This window comes from Myotis myotis, unplaced genomic scaffold, assembly GCF_014108235.1.
Source record: "Myotis myotis isolate mMyoMyo1 unplaced genomic scaffold, mMyoMyo1.p scaffold_m19_p_6, whole genome shotgun sequence".
NCBI lineage: Eukaryota > Metazoa > Chordata > Mammalia > Chiroptera > Vespertilionidae > Myotis > Myotis myotis.
In genome coordinates, this window is record NW_023416368.1 from 28,799,433 (window position 1) to 28,818,388 (window position 18,956).

The 18,956-nt window shown below is 36.1% G+C and overlaps 1 protein-coding gene across 8 annotated transcripts in view; it reads right to left on the bottom strand.

Annotated features, from left to right (window-relative positions):
* Window positions 1-18,956, bottom strand: part of LOC118657918 (ankyrin repeat and KH domain-containing protein 1) — a 129,534-nt gene that overhangs the window by 69,679 nt on the left and 40,899 nt on the right. For 7 of the 8 annotated variants that reach the window (XR_004968142.1, XR_004968141.1, XM_036312626.1 and 4 more), the window contains exons 7-10: window positions 17,917-18,011; window positions 14,573-14,810; window positions 14,173-14,364; window positions 6,181-6,290 (exon numbers count right to left, since the gene is read on the bottom strand). Coding sequence is in view for 6 of the 8 variants with exons in the window: in XM_036312626.1 (XP_036168519.1) it covers window positions 6,181-6,290; window positions 14,173-14,364; window positions 14,573-14,810; window positions 17,917-18,011 (635 nt within the window). In the remaining 2 variants the exon portion in view is untranslated. The remainder of the gene's footprint in view (window positions 1-6,180; window positions 6,291-14,172; window positions 14,365-14,572; window positions 14,811-17,916; window positions 18,012-18,956) is intronic. The other variant, XM_036312632.1, reaches the window with a different exon arrangement.

The following is an 18,956-nucleotide window of genomic DNA, read 5'->3' on the forward strand; positions in this document are numbered from 1 at the left end:
AAAAAGACTGATAGGGGCCCAGCTGTGGTGGCTCAGTGGATTGAGCATCGTCCCTTGGACCAAAAGTTCCCTGGTTCTCGATCAGGGCATATGGTTGCGGGCTCGATCCCCAGTAGGGGGCATGTAAGAGGCAGCCGATCAATGATTTTCTCTCATCATTGATGTTCTATCTCCCTCTCCCTCTCCTTTCCTCTCTGAAATCAATAAAAATATATTTTAAAAAAAGACATAGTGGAAGAGATAATGATTTAGCATTATAATGCCAGATTATTCTTTACTGGGGTAACCTTACTAAATTAATTGTGCATTTTAAGGACTAATAACTTTTATCTATTAACATAATCTATAAAATGTTAAAATAAGCAAAGTTGGCTAATTATTAATTATAAGTAACTCAAAATAGTGGTTGGGGTCACATAAGTACATCAAGTATATACATAGATTTTAAGTGCTATAATAATTTATATAACGGTTACACCATTATCATAATGATGATGTATATCTTAAGAATTCATTTTCTTAGAGGATCTCAGCCTTTTACACATTTTTTGGGCTATCATAGCATTCAATATCATCTAGTCTATCTAAACAGGGAGTTGGTTAACTTGTTCTTTAGAAATAATGAAATTAGATTTCTTAAGCTAAGTCATTAAAGATCATTTAGTCCAAACCCCTCATAAAAAGGGGTAGGAAAACAACAACAAAAGAAGCCTATAAGAATTTAAGAGATTTGCCTAAGGACACCCAACAGAGCCAAAGTAAGAATATATTACACAACCATGGTAAAATAGTCCAGAAAATAATAGATTTCATTTCACAGATGAGAGTATTGAGGCAAACATTTGCTTATAGATCAGCGATTTGATGGCTATGATGAAAATTTAGGTGCCTCATCTAATGTTCTGTGGCATCAGTTCTTTTTGGATCTCCACTCAGATCTAGGATAATAAGATGCCTTTCATAGGCATTTCTTCCTTTAAGTAGATTTACTTTTGAATAGCAATTCAGGCCTACATAATGCTGAGCTGAGTCACAAAATCTCTTGGTAAGACATAATTAGCATGTATTTACCTTCTCTAATATCTATGCTGTTTTTTTTTTTTATAGGAAATTCTCCTTGTGTTCAGAACCTACTGATCAATTATACTATGGTATACATCTTCTAGTAATAAAAGACCAAGGAGCTAGACACAAGGAAGTATACTTATTTACCTAATTTATATACCACCCTCTTTCCCATTTCAACTTCAGCTTTGTTGGCAAATACATGTGAAGGAAATTCTAAAGATGACAAATATTTCTATCTTAACAAATGTATCAAAGTTTTCCTTAATTTAAAAGAAATATTTTTATTGATTTTAGAGAGAGAGGAAGGGAGAGGGAAAAGAGAGAGAAACATCAATCAGCTGCCTCCTGCACATCCCCTACTGGGGATTGAGCCCGCACCCTGGGCATGTGCCCTGATCGGGAATTGAACAGGTGACCTCTTAGTGCATGGGTCAACACTCAACCACAGAGCCACACTGGTTGAGCACAAATGTATCAAAGTTTTAATGCTGAAATTAATATGCCATGATGAAAAGAGAGATTCTACCATCTTCACAAATGGTTTGAAAAACACAAAAACTCACCAAATCAAAAAACCTTTGACATGTTGGCCAACACAATGTTGTCATCTAAACATACTACATATCTATATTTCACAGCGGTTCTCAACCTTCCTAATGCCGTGACCCTTTTATACAGTTCCTCATGTTGTGGTGACCCCAACCATAAAATTATTTTCATTGCTACTTCGTAACTGTAATTTTGCTACTGTTGTGAATCGTAATGTAAATATCTGATATGCTATATGTGTTTTCCGATGGTCGCGACCCACAGGTTGAGAACCGCTGCATTAGGGTCTTTAGAAACTCTGACCCAGTGCAGTCATGTTTCATAGACAAGGATCATGTCTATAACAATAAAATGGTTGGGCATGGAAACCAGGAAAACAGACAACAAAGTAGATCAAAATTAAAAGCAAGCAAGAGAAAAAATAAAGTAGTGGTTTATAATCCAAATTATACTGTTCAATAGTTAACTATGCAAATTCTCCACCTTGAAATTGAGAAGTAAAACTAAAGGGGGGCTAGAAGACTGTGTAAAAGAAATCAAGCCGTAAGTGCTTGAACTGAATGAAGTAAGCTATAGAGATGAGAACAAGTATGAAATATTAAAACTTTCTCTTCTGGTCTAATGAACAGTTACTATTGAGAATGGTCTAGAGTTAGTATCATTCTAGACCAGTGGTTAGCAAACTGTGGCCCCTTGAGTGTGGCTCTTCCACAAAATACCACGTGCGGGCACGCACATACAGTGCGATTGAAACTTCATGGCCACACTCAAGGGGCCAAAGAGCTGCATACGGCTTGCGAGCCACAGTTTGCCGACCACTGTTCTGGTCGGCAAACTCATTTGTCAACAGAGCCAAATATCAACAGTACAACGACTGAAATTTCTTTTGAGAGCCAAATTTTTTAAACTTAAACTATATAGGTAGGTACATTGTTATTAACTTAATTAGGGTACTCCTAAGGCTTAGGAAGAGCCACACTGAAGGGGTCAAAGAGCCGCATTTGGCTCTCGAGCCGCAGTTTGCCGACCACGGTTCTAGACCATTAGTCATTGTTTTTAAAAATTCACATCAATATCTTAACTGATTCTGGTGCAGAATATTTTAAATAATGGAAAACAACAGTTTTTAAGCTCCTTTTAAAAAATTATAATATCAAAACCTTGAATTATGGCAAAAGTTGAACTCTAAAATCTAATTAAGGCTTGAGGGTTGGTCCAAATTATGTTCCAAAGGTTTACTTACTTGTACATCCTTATTTGAAACTAAGCATGAAAATAGTTCTCCAAAACGAAGGTGCCCAGCCAACCCACAATAACATCTATTTAACTTAAAGAACTAGCAAACCTAGATATCAAGAACACACCTATGGAATGTTCAAATGGACTATATCTCCATTCCAAGCAATGGGAGTGGAAAGTCTTCCATCTGCAAACCACTGGAGGAAATTACTATAGCACAAAACAGATACTAGGAGACAGCATCAAAGAATAAAGGACAAGAAAGATGTTACTGCCTTGCAAGGTCCAGCTAGTAAGAATTAGCAATCATTTTTCTCAGGACTCAGGAACTGATATTGCCTGCTTTACTCACTTCTTATATTTGACTAGGTTTTTTTCACCCCTCTCTGGCTTATAGTAAAGTCTGAAATTACAAAGTTTATTTATAGGTTTTAAATACCAACTTACTATGCTTTCCTACACTTTCCACATCTTCTATAAAGAATATAACTAGTAAAAGAACTAATATTAAAATTGAAATGTCTGTCCACAGACTGCAAAGCATGTGATAAGCAATATATTTTTAAAAGTTAAAATCAATATATAAAATAACTGAAAAGGAGGAAAAGAAAAAGTTATGCATATAAAATTATTAAACCTAACAGTATTTATAACAGTGAGAAATGAAAAGCAAGTCAAACTTCAATAGTAAGTGGTTATGGTTCATTAACTTGATGAAATATTATGAAAGAATTATAGAGTATGTAATAATATGAAGATTATGCAAAAATAGTGGAAAAAATAAAAAAACGGTATTATAATTACATGTAAATAAGAAATGCAAAGATAGGCTGCAAAATAGAAAAATAATTGTTAAAATAATAGTATTACCTTTGTATTTAATTAAGATATGTATTTATCTGAGCCATTTTTAAATCTAATATTTTAAATGTAAAACATTAAATTCAAATCTATTTGTTCATTTAATGCAAATCTTCTCAAGAACTCTAATCACAAACACTACATAATTCCAGAAGACTATACAAATAAAACATTTGAAAATCTATGTATATAAAAACCTAAGTGACTGAACAACTGCCTGACCATGCGACCGGTAGCTATGACATGCACTGACCACCAGGGGGCAGATGCTCAACACATGGATTCATGCACCTGCGGGGGTCAATCCAACATCCCCTGAGAAGTTCCGGATTGCACAGGCCAGGTTGAGGGACCCCAACAGTGCACATGCACCAGGCCTCTAGTATTTCATAATAGATTTCTAACTCAAATCAATCAAAATGAGTAAGATTACGCTATACACTAGAATACATTTAACAGTTTATCTTTTTCCTATTTAATATTTTCAGAAAAACTCTCAACAAACAGGCTGAGAAAGTGACTTTGTTGCAGAAAAATGGAAGAGAGAATTCAGGTAAGAATTTGGAGGATACGAATATTACATATCTTTATAGTATCTAAGCTTTTATGTTCGACCCTATTTCTTTTTTTTCCTACTCTATTTCTTTATTTCAAGTGGTGAAATATGACAATTCTTAATTTTTACAGATGTCCCAAAGCAACTTTAAAAAAGGAAAAAGATATAGAAAGAAGGCAGAAGATTGAGGTCTATTTAACATGTCTCTCTGTCATAATCCTATATAATAAAAGGATAATATGCAAATTGACTGAACGATGGAATGACCGGTAGCTAAGACGTGCACTGACCACCAGAGGTCAGACACTCAATGCAGGAGCTGTCCCCTGGTGGTCAGTGCACTCCCACAGGGGGAGCACCACTCAGCCAGAAGCCAGGCTCACGGGTGGCGAGCACAGCAGTGCTGGCAGGAGCCTTTCCTGCCTCTGCGGCAGCGCTAAGGATGTTCAACTGTGGGGAGCAGGCCTAAGCCGTCAGCTGGACATCCCCCGAGGTCTCCCAGACTGTGAGAGGGTGCAGGCCGGGTTGAGGGAGTGCACAAATTTCATGCACCAGGCCTCTAATTCTCAAATAAATATTAGTAAGTACACCTCAGAAATTCTAACTGATGGGGAAGATCCTAATTAATAATAATGAATGCTAGTGTTATTATAATATTTAGTATTAGTAGAAATAGTAGTAAATGGCATAATTATACATTTACTTTAGTCAATAATTATTTTCCAATAATCTCAGGTATCTATTTGGGAATGTCTGTTATTAGAAATGGTTTAAAAGACAATAGTTGCACAGTTTTTTCCAAATAACTAAAACTAATAAATTTGATTCATTATAACATGTCTCATACATTTTTATGAAATATATAAGGGAATTTTGTGAGAAACTAGAAAGCAGTTTAAAGAACCCTTACATAATAGATACAGAGGCAGAGCTGCCTCAAACAGATTGTCAAACTGCAGCGGGAAGGCCGGGGAGGGTTGGGGGGCAGGAGGTAGGGGGGTAAGAGATCAACTAAAGGACTTGTATGCATGCATATAAGCATAACCAATGGACATAAGACACTGGGGGATAGGGGAGGCTAGGGGACTGTCTAGGGCGGGGGGATAAAATGGACACATATGTAATACCCTTTGTAATATTTTAAGCAATAAAAAAAAAAAAAGAAAAAGAAAAGAAAAAAAAAAATAAAGAACCCTTACAAAATAAAAATGAATCAAAGCACACATTTCAGCAAGAAGCATAAACCTTTAAGTGGGATATGATTTACAATTCCCACAGTTGTAAGGAATATTACACACATAAATCTGCCATCTAATTTAAAACTTTGAAAAGCCAAACTGAAAAATACTAAAAGAACAGAAAAATAATAGAATACTTTAATAATGTTAGAAAGATGATAGCTTTATTTTTAAAGTCAAATTAGAAAAACAAAAGAAATCACTTAAAGTGATTTGACAGGTTATTCTATTCTGTAAACATATCATTGAATATATAATATGTCTAATAAAGGGCAGTTTAAAAAGTGTAAGGATATCAATTGGGACTGGGTGAGAAGAAAAAACTAAGTTATTTTAAAATATTGTTATTAAATGCAATAAAACTACAGTAGGGCCTTGACTTACGAGTTTAATTTGTTCGGAGATGGAGCTCGTTAAGGAGCTCGTTAACTCAAATTACTCTGTCAACTCAATGCAAAAAATTGGCAGAGAGACAGCTGGTATCTCAAAAAACTCGTTAGTCGGGACACTCGTAAGTCAAGGCCCCACTGTAGAACAAATAGCCAAGTGTTTTTTAAAGTTATTTTATATAAAGCATGCAAACTATTGAACTTTATTAGCTTTTTCTAAATGTTAAAAAGAAATAAATGAGAATTAAAACAAAAATATTTGAAATTAAAAATATCTTACTAAATCAGCCCCTGCTTGAAGTAAAACATCTGCAACATCTGTATGTCCATTTTCACAAGCATAGGTTAAGGCTGTGTCTCCTGTTGCTGTTGTAGCATGAACATTAGCACCTAGCAAACAAAAAACAATCATAAATTTACTTTGTGAATTATACATTATATTAAATAGTTTAATTTTGCAATTTGGTGAAACTGATAGGTATGAAGCCTCGCCAGTATGGCACAGGGGTTGAGCATTGACACATGAACCAGGAGGTCACAGTTCAATTCCTGGTGGGGCACATGCCCAGATTTTGGGCTCAATTCCTAGGAGGAGGCATGTAGGAGGCAGCCGATCAATGATTCTCTCTCATCATTGATAGTTCTATCTCTTTTTCCCCTCTCTTTTCCTCTCTGAAACCAATAAACACATATTTTTAAAAATTAAATTTGATATGGATACTATTATGAGAGCTTTTACTATGATGGCTTTTACTTCACAATAGTCCTAAATGTTAAAAACAAAACAGAACAAAAAAACCAACAAAAAACCTGATGAAACTATTGGTATGTATTTTAAATATCCTAATTTTCCTTTAAATATACTTTGTAAAAATGCTTTTAGTCACACAGAAACTATACCAAATGATTTTAAAGCACAGTAAAATCTGCCTTCACATCCTCATAAGAAATACCCTAAGAAATGAAAGAGCTACAAAAACAAAAAAATACCAGTTTTCAGAAATCATATTGGTGGTAGTGTTGGATTGTATTCTGAGACAGTTCTATAGATATTGTGATAAAAATAAAATGAGTAATCCTTTGGCAAGAAGTGAAATTTTTTGGCATTAAGAGAAAACACAGATATGACATTGCTGAGGTTAGTATTAGAAGTATTGACATGAACTCATGATGTATTTTATCTATAAGAAAAATAAATATTTCCTAAATCTGACCAACTATAAAGACCAGAGACAATGATAGACCAAGCAGAAACAGCACTTTTAACTTAGATTGTGGTCTCTAAGTATCATTTCCTACTAAGTGGAATGAGTGCTTCTTAGAAAAAATGATTGGTTCCAAGATTGGGGCAAAAGCTGCAAAGATGAGCATATCAGAAAGCAAAGAAACCTCGCACTAGCTGGTTTGGCTCAGTGGATAGAACAGTGGTTCTCAACCTTCCTAATGCCGTGACCCTTTAATAGTTCCTCATGTTGTGGTGACCCCCAACCATAAAATTATTTTCATTGCTACTTCATAACTGTAATTTTGCTACTGTTATGAATTGTAACGTAAATATCTGATATGCAGGATGTATTTTCATGGTTACAAATTGAACATAATTAAAGCATAGTGATTAATCACAAAAACAATATGTAATTATATATGTGTTTTCTGATGGTCTTAGGCTACCCCTGTGAAAGGGTCGTTTGACCCCCAAAGGGGTCGCAACCCACAGATTGAGAACCGCTGGGATAGAGTGTCGGCCGGCAGACTAAGGGCACAGGTTCAATTCCAGTCGAGGGCATGTACCTGGGTTGCAGGTTTGATCCCGTGTGTGCTGAGGCAACCACACTGATATGTCTCTCTCACAGCGATCTTTCTCTCTGTCTCTCCCTCTCCTTTCCACTCTCAAAAAATCAGTGAAAAAACGTCCTCAGTTGAGGATGAACAACAAAAACGCAAAGAAACCTCAAAGACTATAATGAGATCATATCAAAAGAATTTAGGCCGAAGCCGGTTTGGCTCAGTGGATAGAGCATCGGCCTGCGGACTGAAGGGTCCCAGGTTCGATTCCGGTCAAGGGCATGTACCTGGGTTGCGGGCATATCCCCAGTGGGAGATGTGCAGGAGGCAGCTGATCGATGTTTCTCTCTCATCGATGTTTCTAGCTCTCTATCTCTCTCCCTTCCTCTCTGTAAAAAATCAATAAAATATATTTAAAAAAAAAAAAAAAAAAAGAATTTAGGAGATAATCTTATTGACCAAAGATAGTCAAATTGCCAGTACCTTGTGACAATTTTTACATTAAAAACAAAAATGAGGACTGTGGTGAGGTAAAAGCCATCATAGATGTTTAAATCCAAAAGTTCAAAATAATGTCCATATCAAAACATAAAAACACTTGCCCAGCAGGAGTGGCTCAATTGGTTTAGCGTCATCCTATACACCAAAAGGTTGGCGATTCGATTCCTGGCCAGGGCACATACCTGGGGTGTGGGTTTGATCCCCAGTTGGACACATATGGAAAGCAACCGATCAATGTTTCTGTCTCACACTGATGTTTCTCTTTCTCTCTCTTCCTCCCTCTTTTTTTTTTTCCTCTCTCTATGCATGTCCTGGGGTGAGGACTAAATAAGTAAACAAACAAACAAATAAATAAAATACTTTATTGGTCATTACTGAAGGATGCTAGAGGACCACCTCATTATTTTGGAAATGTTAATCCTATATAATAAAAGCCAGCGACCCGAATGGCTGAACAAGTAGAATGACCGGTCAACCAGTCGCTATGACGCGCACTGACCACCGGGGGCAGACGCTCAACGCAGGAGCTGCCCCCTGGTGGTCAGTGTGGTACCACAGTGGGAGCAACGCTTGGCTGACCGGGATAAGTGGCTGCTCCCGCTGCAAACCCCGGGCTGATGGGCAGGAACCCAGGCTGCGATCATCACCTCCTCGTCCCAGGCTCCTCCTCCTCACTCCCTGCCGCCTTCTCTGGATGCCCGCAGGCTGTGTAGCACTGCTGCAGCCGCTAGGCTCGCAGAGCTGACCCCAGAGGCTGGGAGGCAGGTTTGTGGCCACCATGGGACTGAGGCCTACCCCATTGCCTCTCAGTGCTATTGTCTCTGGGCCCGGCCCCAACTGGGTCCCCTTGAGAGGCGAGTGCTCTGGCTCCATGGAAGATGCCGGACCAGGGAGCAGCCTCTCAGAGGGCAAGTCCACAGCTGCTCGGCTGACCAGGACGAGCGGCACTCCCACAGCGGGCCGATCCCTGCAGGCCATGCCCCCATCAGTGCACGAATCCTATGCACCGAGCCTCTAGTAAAGGGTGAAAAAAACCCTGGCCAGATGGCTGGGTTGGTTGGAGCATCTGGTTGGATCATGTCCCAGTGCAACAATGGGTCGAGGGTTCAATTCTGGTCAGGGGATATGCCTGGGTTGCAGGTTCGATCCCCAGTTGGGTGCATGTGGTAGACAACCGATGATGTTTCTCTCTCTCCCTTTCTCTCTCTAGAATTGGTGTAACATGTCCTCAGGTGAGGATTAAAAAAGAGAAAGACCCTTGTGGGAACTTAAAAAAAAAAAAAAATCAAACATTTATACTGCTATTCATATATTATTTACACCTAAGAGTAATCAAATAGTTCATGAGGGGAAGTTTCTCTTTATAGACATAGTCTAGCTAATAAACAAGAAAAGAAGAAACAGTCGACTTTACAACATCACCACATTGCAACCCTACTGAATTAATGGATCTAAGCAATGATCATCAATGGCTGATAATATTACAAAAAGAGACATCAAACATTTATTATCTCCTCAAGATAATAAATACTATAAATAACAAATACTACCTATAAAATAGTCTAGTAAACACACACACACACATCTAATTCAGTCAAGTTTTTAGATCTAACTATTACTTTATAGGAAATCCAAGGGACAGAAAAACAAATTAAATGAAATGGAAATGTAATTAACAAAATCTGTACTATAGAGAGCCTAAAACATAAGCATTCCTTTAAAAAAAATATCTACTTTTATTGATTTCAGAGAGGAAGGAAGAGGGAGAGAGACAGAAACTTCAATGATGAAAGAGATAATCATTGATTGGCTGCCTCCTGCATGCCCCCCACTGGGGATCGAGCCCACAACCCGGGCATGTGCCCCTGACCAGAATCAAACCAGGGATCGAACCCAGGACCCTTCAGTCTGCAGGCCCACGCTCTATCCACTGAACCAAACCGGCTAGGACAACATTCCATTTCTTTAACCGAAACTTAGAAGGAATAAGAAAAGAAAGATGGAAGGGGAGCCTACAGATTAAGAGAGATTTAAGAGACATATTTACCAATAGTTATTATATGAATCTTATTTGAATACTGATTCACAAAAGGCATTACACAAACATACACATTTATAGGACTATCAGGAAATTATGAAAACTCCTTGGATATTTAATTATACTAAAAAATTTAGGTAGGAAATAGTATTTTTACTTTTTAAAAATATATTTTTATTGATTTTTAGAAAGAGAAGAAGGGAAAGGAAGAGAGGCAGAGAGAGCGAGAGCGAGAGCGAGAGCGAGAGAGAGAGAGAGAGAGAGAGAGAGAGAAATATCAATCTGAGAGTGAAACATCAATTGGCTGCCTCCTGCACACCTTCAGCTGGGGAATGGAGCTCGCAACCTGGGCATATGCCCCGACTAGGAATCCAACCGGCAACCTTTTGGTGCACGGAATGATGCCCAACCAACTGAGCCACACCAGCCAGGGTACACTGTTATTTTTTGAAATATTATATTTTAGAGATACATATTGAAATATTTTTTATAATTAATTTATAAAAATAAGCTTATTTTAAAAATAATTTACTTTCACATTTAAAAATTAAAATTTTAATTTAAAAATATTTTTGTAACTATGTATGGTGACAGATGTGAGCTACACTTACTATGGTAAGCATTTCACAATACAATTTTATCTCAGCAAAAATTTTTTAAATGTTTATTTTAAATCAAAATAATTTTATAAAAATAATGGGGGATTGAAGGACATATAGATGAAATGAGATTAGCCATAAATTAAAAATTGCTAATGCTGATAATGGGTTCTTAGGATTCATTAAATTACATTTCCTATATAGTGTGGAAAAATGCCATAAAAAAAAAGTTTTTCATTTTTAGAAAATTGTGTAGGCAATGTATTAAAAGACATATTGGGGGCAGAGGCGGGCCAGAAGGAGTCAATGGGGGAAAAATGGGAGACATCTGTAATACTTTCAACAATAAAGATTTTTTTTTTTAAATATATTTTATTGATTTTTTACAGAGAGGAAGGGAGAGAGATAGAGAGTTAGAAACATCGATGAGAGAGAAACATCGATCAGCTGCCTCCTGCACACCTCCTACTGGGGATATGCCCGCAACCCAGGTACATGCCCTTGACCGGAATCGAACCTGGAACCTTTCAGTCCGCAGGCCAACGCTCTATCTACTGAGCCAAACCGGTTTCGGCCAATAAAGATTTTTTTAAAAGACCTATTGGATTTTTCTTTAGTGCTAAAAGAACTTTATGTAAATAAATCATACTTTAATCTAGAAAAAAATTTTTTTAGGTAGTGATCATATAAAAAAGTGATTCTCAAATATCTAAGATAATTCTGGAAACTATGCTTCAAATTAGCAAAAGTAGCTCAATACGAGAATCAATGGTGATGTAATAAAAAATGTTAGGAGTTCTAAGTATTGACTCTGTCACTGATTAGCTGGGATACATTAGGGAAATTATGGAACATGATTGTGCATCAGTTTCTATATCTATAATAATGTGTTTAATAATTTACGATACAGGGACCAGGGGTAATTAATAATTAGCAGAATGTTGGACATTCAATAATTTTTTAAAAAAATATATTTTTATTGATTTCAGAGAGGAAGGGAGAGAAAGAGACAGACAGAAACATCAATGATGAGAGAGAATCATTGATCAGCTGCCTCCTACATGCCCCACACCAGGGATCAAGCCTGTAATCTGAGCATGTGCCCTAACCAGGAATCGAACCATGACCTCCTGGTTCAGAGGTCAAAGCTCAACCACTGAGCCACACCAGCCAGGCAGAAAGACTATTTTTTAATTGAGGTGTAACTAACATGAGAAAGACACTTGAATGGGACATAGTTACTGAAAATGATGAAGGAACAGTGACTGAATAATGCATATACTAATTATAGTGATTAATAGTATTTGAGTCAGGGAAGAGATCTGCTTGTATGGTCAGTTTGTGCATTAATTCAAAATCTAAATAATCATCTGAACTATTAACCATCTGGATTAAGAAATTATTTCAATAGTAATTCAAAAGAAAAATTGAGGCTGGGCTATATTCAAATTAATGTTTAACAGTGAAAGTCCAAAAAGGATGAATCAAATTTTGCTAAATATTTTCCTTTACATAGTTTTAAACAAATATAACATATATGGATAATTATATTATATAAAGGTTTACATCTACCTGAATCAATTCATTTGGTATATTCTTTTTTTTTTTTTTTTAAGGAAGTAAGTCTCAGAGGTCATTCCTTCCATGAATACGTTATAGTTTGTATCTCTAAGAGTTAAGAACTTTATTTTTTTTAATATATTTTATTGATTTTTCACAGAGAGGAAGGGAGAGGGATAGAGAGTTAGAAACATCGATGAGAGAGAAACATCAATCAGCCGCCCCCTGCACACCCCTACTGGGGATGTGCCCGCAACCAAGGTACATGCCCTTGACCGGAATCGAACCTGGGACCCTTCAGTACGCAGGCTGATGCTCTATCCCCTGAGCCAAACCGGTTAGGGACCATTTGGTATATTCTTACTTTGCTGTATTATTGCTTAACAATGTATAAAGGCAAATTATTTTAATAGTAAGTACTTTTGCAAAAAATAAAACTCCCACGTGTGTGTGTGTGTGTGTGTGTGTGTGTGAAAACCCAGAAATGTCAAGAAATGAGCAGGCTTAAAGATACCAAATTATCTCTATAATGTCATCCCCACCTCCTCTTAGTAGCAGAAAGATTAGATGTTAGTCTCTCTTTTCCAGAAGCCACAAACCATTCACTGGAGAGAAAAGGCCAATAAGAAGCCAATGGCCCTGGCTGGTGTGGCTCAGTTGGTTGAGCAGTGTCCTGTGCACCAAAAGGTAAGGGGTTCAATTGCTGGTCACAGCAACCAATTGATGTTTCTCTCTCACATCGATATTTCTCTCACTTTCTTTCTCTCTCTCCTCCCTCCCCCTCTTCCTCTCTAAAATCAATAAAAATTTACTTTTTTAAAGTTAAGTCCCGGCTGGTGTGCTCAATGGTTAGAGTGTTCGCCCACACACCAATGGGTCTCGGGTTCAATTTTGGGCAAGGGCACATATCTGGGTTGTGGGTTTGCTCTCCTGCCCTGGTCGGGGTACCTACAAGAGGCAACTGGTCAATGTGGTTCTCTCATATTGATGTATTTTTTTTTTGTAAGAGAACATTTATTGGGTAAACTACAGAGGCAGAAAAAGTAATTTCTAGAAAAAACGGGCTAAGGAAATAAGTTATAGAGGTAAAGGAAGGGCTCTTGGAGCTTGAATGAGGAAGCTAATAGTAATGTGCCTGGGGGGATGGGGGGTGGGCACGGGAGGGGAGGGAAATAGAAAGGCGTGCTCCAGGGAAAGGAAAGCGCCTCTCACATCAATGTTTCTGTCTCTCTTTCCACCTCCCTTCCACTTTCTCTGAAAAGCAAGGGGAAAAAAAATATCTTCAGGTGAGAATTAACAACAAGAAAAAGTTCAGTCTTAAAAAAACAAACAGAAGAAGCCTATGGTCACTAAGCAGCCATTAGTAACAATAAGAAAAAATTTATTGAATGACATTTTTAGAGCCCTACCAGGTTTGGCTCAGTGGATAGAGCGTCGGCCTGGGGACTGAAAGGTCCCGGGTTCAGTTCCAGTCAAGGGCACATGCCCAGGTTTTGGGCTCAGTCCCAGTAGGGGGCATGTAGGAGGCAGCCGATCAGCGATTCTCTCACATTATTGAAGTTTCTCTCTCTCCCTCTCTCTTCCTCTCTGAAATCTATAAAAATATATTTAAAAAAAAAAGTTTTACAAAAATGACATTTTTAGAGAGTTAGGAACCTAAGAATAGCAGTTAAATTGTGGCACAGCTGTCCTTCAACTTTGGAAGTTATGAAAAAGTTAAGTCTAATTGTTAAACTTATGAAAGCAACATAAAAATCTTTTTCTAAAAGGCATTTTTAAAGCCACGTACCGGCAGCCAGTAAATATTTAACCAACTCCAGGTGTCCTTCCTGAGAAGCCTCCATGAGAGGTGTGGAGCAGCCAAGTTCTATATCAGCTCCTGCCTTAATCAGGAAGTCTGCAACTTCAGAAAATCCTCCACAGCAAGCCAAAGTCAAAGCTGTTTCTTGGGTTTCTTCTGTCTGGGCATTTATATTTGCTCCTGGGGAGAGCATAAAAATAGACAAAACTAGTTACAAAATAATTAAAGTAATTGTTTTGAATTATAATAATCATCTCTATCATCTCTGCTTTTGGGGTTCAGTCCATCAGTGCAAAAAAAAATTTTAGTTATAGTAAACTTCATTGATACTGACACAAAACATCAAAAAGAAATTAATTTTTTTATTAAAGAAGTAAATCTACTTTACCTTGTGCTAAAAGTAGTGCCACCATCTCTTCATGTCCTTCCCGAGCAGCTTCCATCAAGGGAGTATATCCTTCATCATTAACTTCTTCAAGATTTGCTCCCCTTTCAATAAGTAGAGCTGCCAATTCAACATGTCCTCCACAGGCAGCTAGTGTTAACGGAGACTCGAATGAATCTGCAGGCATGTTCACTTGAGCACCACTATCCAAAAGCAAACGTGCTACTTCTACATGTCCATCCTGCAGATTTTAAAAAGTAAAACAAGAGGAAGAAAATTATTTGGAGATTTTTAAAGTGCCAAAAGAGATTGAGAAAACACAGAAAGATGCAGTTTAGATGCATATACATTATCATGCCCATCTGAGCAATTTAAGATCTATCTATCAAAAGCCCATTAAAATTATTTTACTTTACTTTTGAACAAACCCAAAATTTTCTAAAATAATCATACTTGTGACATACAGTGACAATTTCAAATAATTCTGAATTTCTATCTTTTTTGAAGTGCAAAAAAACTGTTACATCTATAGTAGATAGTACCTCAAAATAATGTTTCTACTACTGCCAGGTCAAATACAGTTATACCCTCAAACTTAGGTGTCATGTTTAAGTGTAGAAATTAAGTTAGATCTATTTAAGAAACAAAGACTTGACAAAAAAATAACAACAAATTCTGTGAGGTCATTACCACTTGGGATTATGTCATCAAGGTAAACCCCTAAGGACTGATATTACCCTATATTTTTCCTCATCACTAGCTTGCTGCAATGAAGCAATGAATTTTATAAAGACGTAAAACTAAGTATCTTAGGAAGGCCATTAAATAGTCTCATAGAGGGTATTCATTCTATACCTCTCTATCATAAATACCCTCTGTCAGTTTAAAATTCTTTAATTAAAAAATTTATGTAGGCCTTAATTCTTGTTGTGGCATATAAAGTCAGATGCCATGTTGTTTAATATTTTTTAAATGACCAAAATATTGCTAATAAAAAGTAAAGACTGAGTACAAAACTAAGGTTTTATAAGGTTGGGCAATTCTTTTATTAAAGAAATAATTAAGTAATACATTACTTAAATGTCAGATTTCGGCAACCATCAAGAGTTTCATTATACTTAACTAAATGACTAGCCTAGCTTTAATAATTTTTGATACAATGTCAAAGACAAATGACTTCACATTAAAATTTTAGTTTTACTAATTTACTTTTATTTTTTTTGGTTTAACTAATTCTTCAAATATATGTAAAATAAAATATATTTTAACCAAATCACTGTATTGAGTTCTTTGGTGTTTGAAATACATTTCTAATAGAAAAGAAAATAAGGATTTATAAGTGTTCCCAGATCAGGGAACTACTGACTGTGCCAAGCTCCTGGAGGCTCCTAATAAATTGTTTTGCTTGAACTTATGTGAATTTTTAAAGATCCTTTATGGATTCTGTTAACATATCTTGAGTACATATATTAAAAGAGAAACTATACTAAGCACTTTTTGATATTAATAAACAATATTAATTTTGCCAAAAGAATAATAAAATAAATAATCTACTCTTAAAGGTCTAATATCATTATTTTAAAAAGTTTTTTTAATTCTAAGCCTTTAAATGTCCTAGCCATAGAACAATAGCTGATATTGGACTTAACTATAAAAATTAGAAAAAAAATAGATAAAGCAATGGGAGGCATTGGGCAGCAACCAAGCTAGGGGCTAGGGTAACGATCATTGAAAGAAAGGAGCAATGAGATGAACTGTACATTCACTTCAGTTTTTTTGGTTTCTTTCCAACCATGGCCAAAGTAAATAGAGCCTAAACAAAGAGTGAACATTTCTGTGGGTAAAGGGAACAAAACCAGAACACAAGTCAGCCAAATACTTAGGACTTAGGGAGTGTGAGCAGGATAACTGAGAAAAAGAAGATATGGAGAAGGAGTCCCAAAAAACTATATAAATTCATCCTCAGATACTTGGGCAACTCCTGCGTTAGAAACACATCAAAGATGAGCCTCCAGGATACATAGCAGAGAAGGCTCCTGAAAGGTGGGAGACTTTGAGAGTTCAGACTCAGCTACAATGAAAAGACCTTGGTGAGCCCTGGCCAGATAGCTCAGTTGATTAGAGCGGTGTCCATACATCAAGAGGTTGGGGGTTCGATCCCCGATTGGGGTGTGTATATACAAGACAACAGATTGATGTTTCTCTCTCATATCAATGTCTCTCCCTCCGTCCTCTCTAAAATCAAGAAAATAAACATGTCCTCAGTGAGGATTAAAAAAAAAAAAAAGACCTTGGTGAATATCCTAGGCTATCAGTTGAGATCATAGAAGGCCATACAATAGAAGTAGGACCTAGAATCCCTTACTCTAGGATCAAAGAGTAAGGACTAAGGAGTAAGAGTAAAGCTGGAATTAAGCCTCAATAGGATCAGAGTGATTCACTGGTAATTTAACTGCCTGCTAGAACAAAACTTAACAGTCTTAAAAAGACAGGATAATCCAGAACATAAAAGGTATCATTCACAGCATATGGTTTACAATTGAAATACTAGACATATTAAGAGGCAGGAAAAAGTGACTAATCATCAAGATATAAAATAACCAGTAAAAGTAGATCCAGAACTGAATCAAAGATAGGAGTTAACAGAAAAAGACTTCAAAATAACTATTAATGATAAATTACAGAAAATAGATTTAAAAAATGGAGAAAACAAAAAAAAAATAAATTTCAAAAAAAAAACACACAAACAATTTCAACATAGAGCCAGAATATAAAAACACCATAACAATATTTATATTTAAATATAAATGGTCTAAACAAACCAATTAAGAAATTCATTTCAGTATAATAATAGAGGCAGGTCAAACATATCAAAGTTAGGAAAAAAAATTTAGTGGGCAAACATTAATCAAAGGGAAGCAGGCATAGCTACTATTAATAATCAGATAAAGCAGACCTCAGAACAAAGAAAATTACCAGAGATACAGAATTTATAAATAATAAAAGGATTAATCCATGAAGAAGACATAGTTAAGATGGTAAATTTTATGTTGTGTATTTTACTACATTAAAAAAAATAGGGGGAAAAATAAAAAAAGTGTATCAGTGAGTTGGAAATAACAGAGTCAAGACTGACTTTTGTACTGTTTCCTAAATTGAGAGATTTACTATCAAAAGGTAAATAAAATAGATATTTCCCTTTCCCTCTTTAGTATTGTCAAAATTTAAAAAATCTACTGATGGCATAATAAATATTTTTCTAAAAATATAAAATTAATCCTTAAAGACTTAAACAAACATGACCTTTTCTTCCCCCCAAATCTTAAGTGAGTGCACTTTAAAATTACCATGCAAGCCTCCATTAAGGCAGTGTGCATCTCATCTGTTTTGTGCTCTTGATCTGCACCAGCATCAAGTAGAAAGCGAACCATATCCAAATGGCCTTCAAAAAAGAACACAAATTTTAAAACTATATTTCTAAAGAATTGAGTATCAATTTAATATAAAGTATTAAAATGGAAACTCTTTTTCTTTCAGATGTCTATACAAAAATTTTGCATTGAATAAATCAATGACAGTTTTACAAAACCAATCCAAAATAATAAGCAGCCTTTCAGCAAGGTATTTCGGTTTTTAAAAGCAAATTAGTCCAAAGCACATAATTCAAATGAAGTAATAATACTTATTCTTTTATTTAATCTATATAAACTATCAAATCAAAACACTGAAATCGAATAAAATGCCAGCGCAAGTATGTTTGGATCATTTTTCAGAAAAACGGTTTTAAAATAATAACCATAAACTCACTTTGGGAATGAAAACTCCATCAAAATAATTTCAACCTTCTTGATACATTTAATATTAAAAAAACCTTAATAGTCAATAAGAAAAAGACAAACATTCCAGTAGGAAAATGGACATAAAATGGTAATGTAAAATAATGTAAATTAATATCAAACTTCATGAATATTAAACTTGATGAAAAAATATTAAACCTTCCTATTAAACAAATGCAAATTAAGACGACACACCATTTTTTACTACCAAAATGGCAAATACTAAGAAGAATGATAATACCCAGTGTTGGTGAGGGTATAGGATAAGGTAAAGGGAATTCTCAAACACTGCTGGTGGGAGTATAAAACTGGTTCAACCTTTCTAGAAAGCAATTTGGCAGTATGTATCAAAAGCCTTAACCCTTTTCGGTCCAACGTCGAGGCTGACTCGACAGACCAGGCGCTAGTAGCAGGTCCAACATCGAGGCTGAGGTCAACACCACAAACCGGTTCAACATTCAATCCCGTCAATTAATTTGGACCAGATTGTTTGCATTCCAAAAATAAAATTGGACCGCAAAGGGTTAAAAATGCCCATACCCTTTGACCCA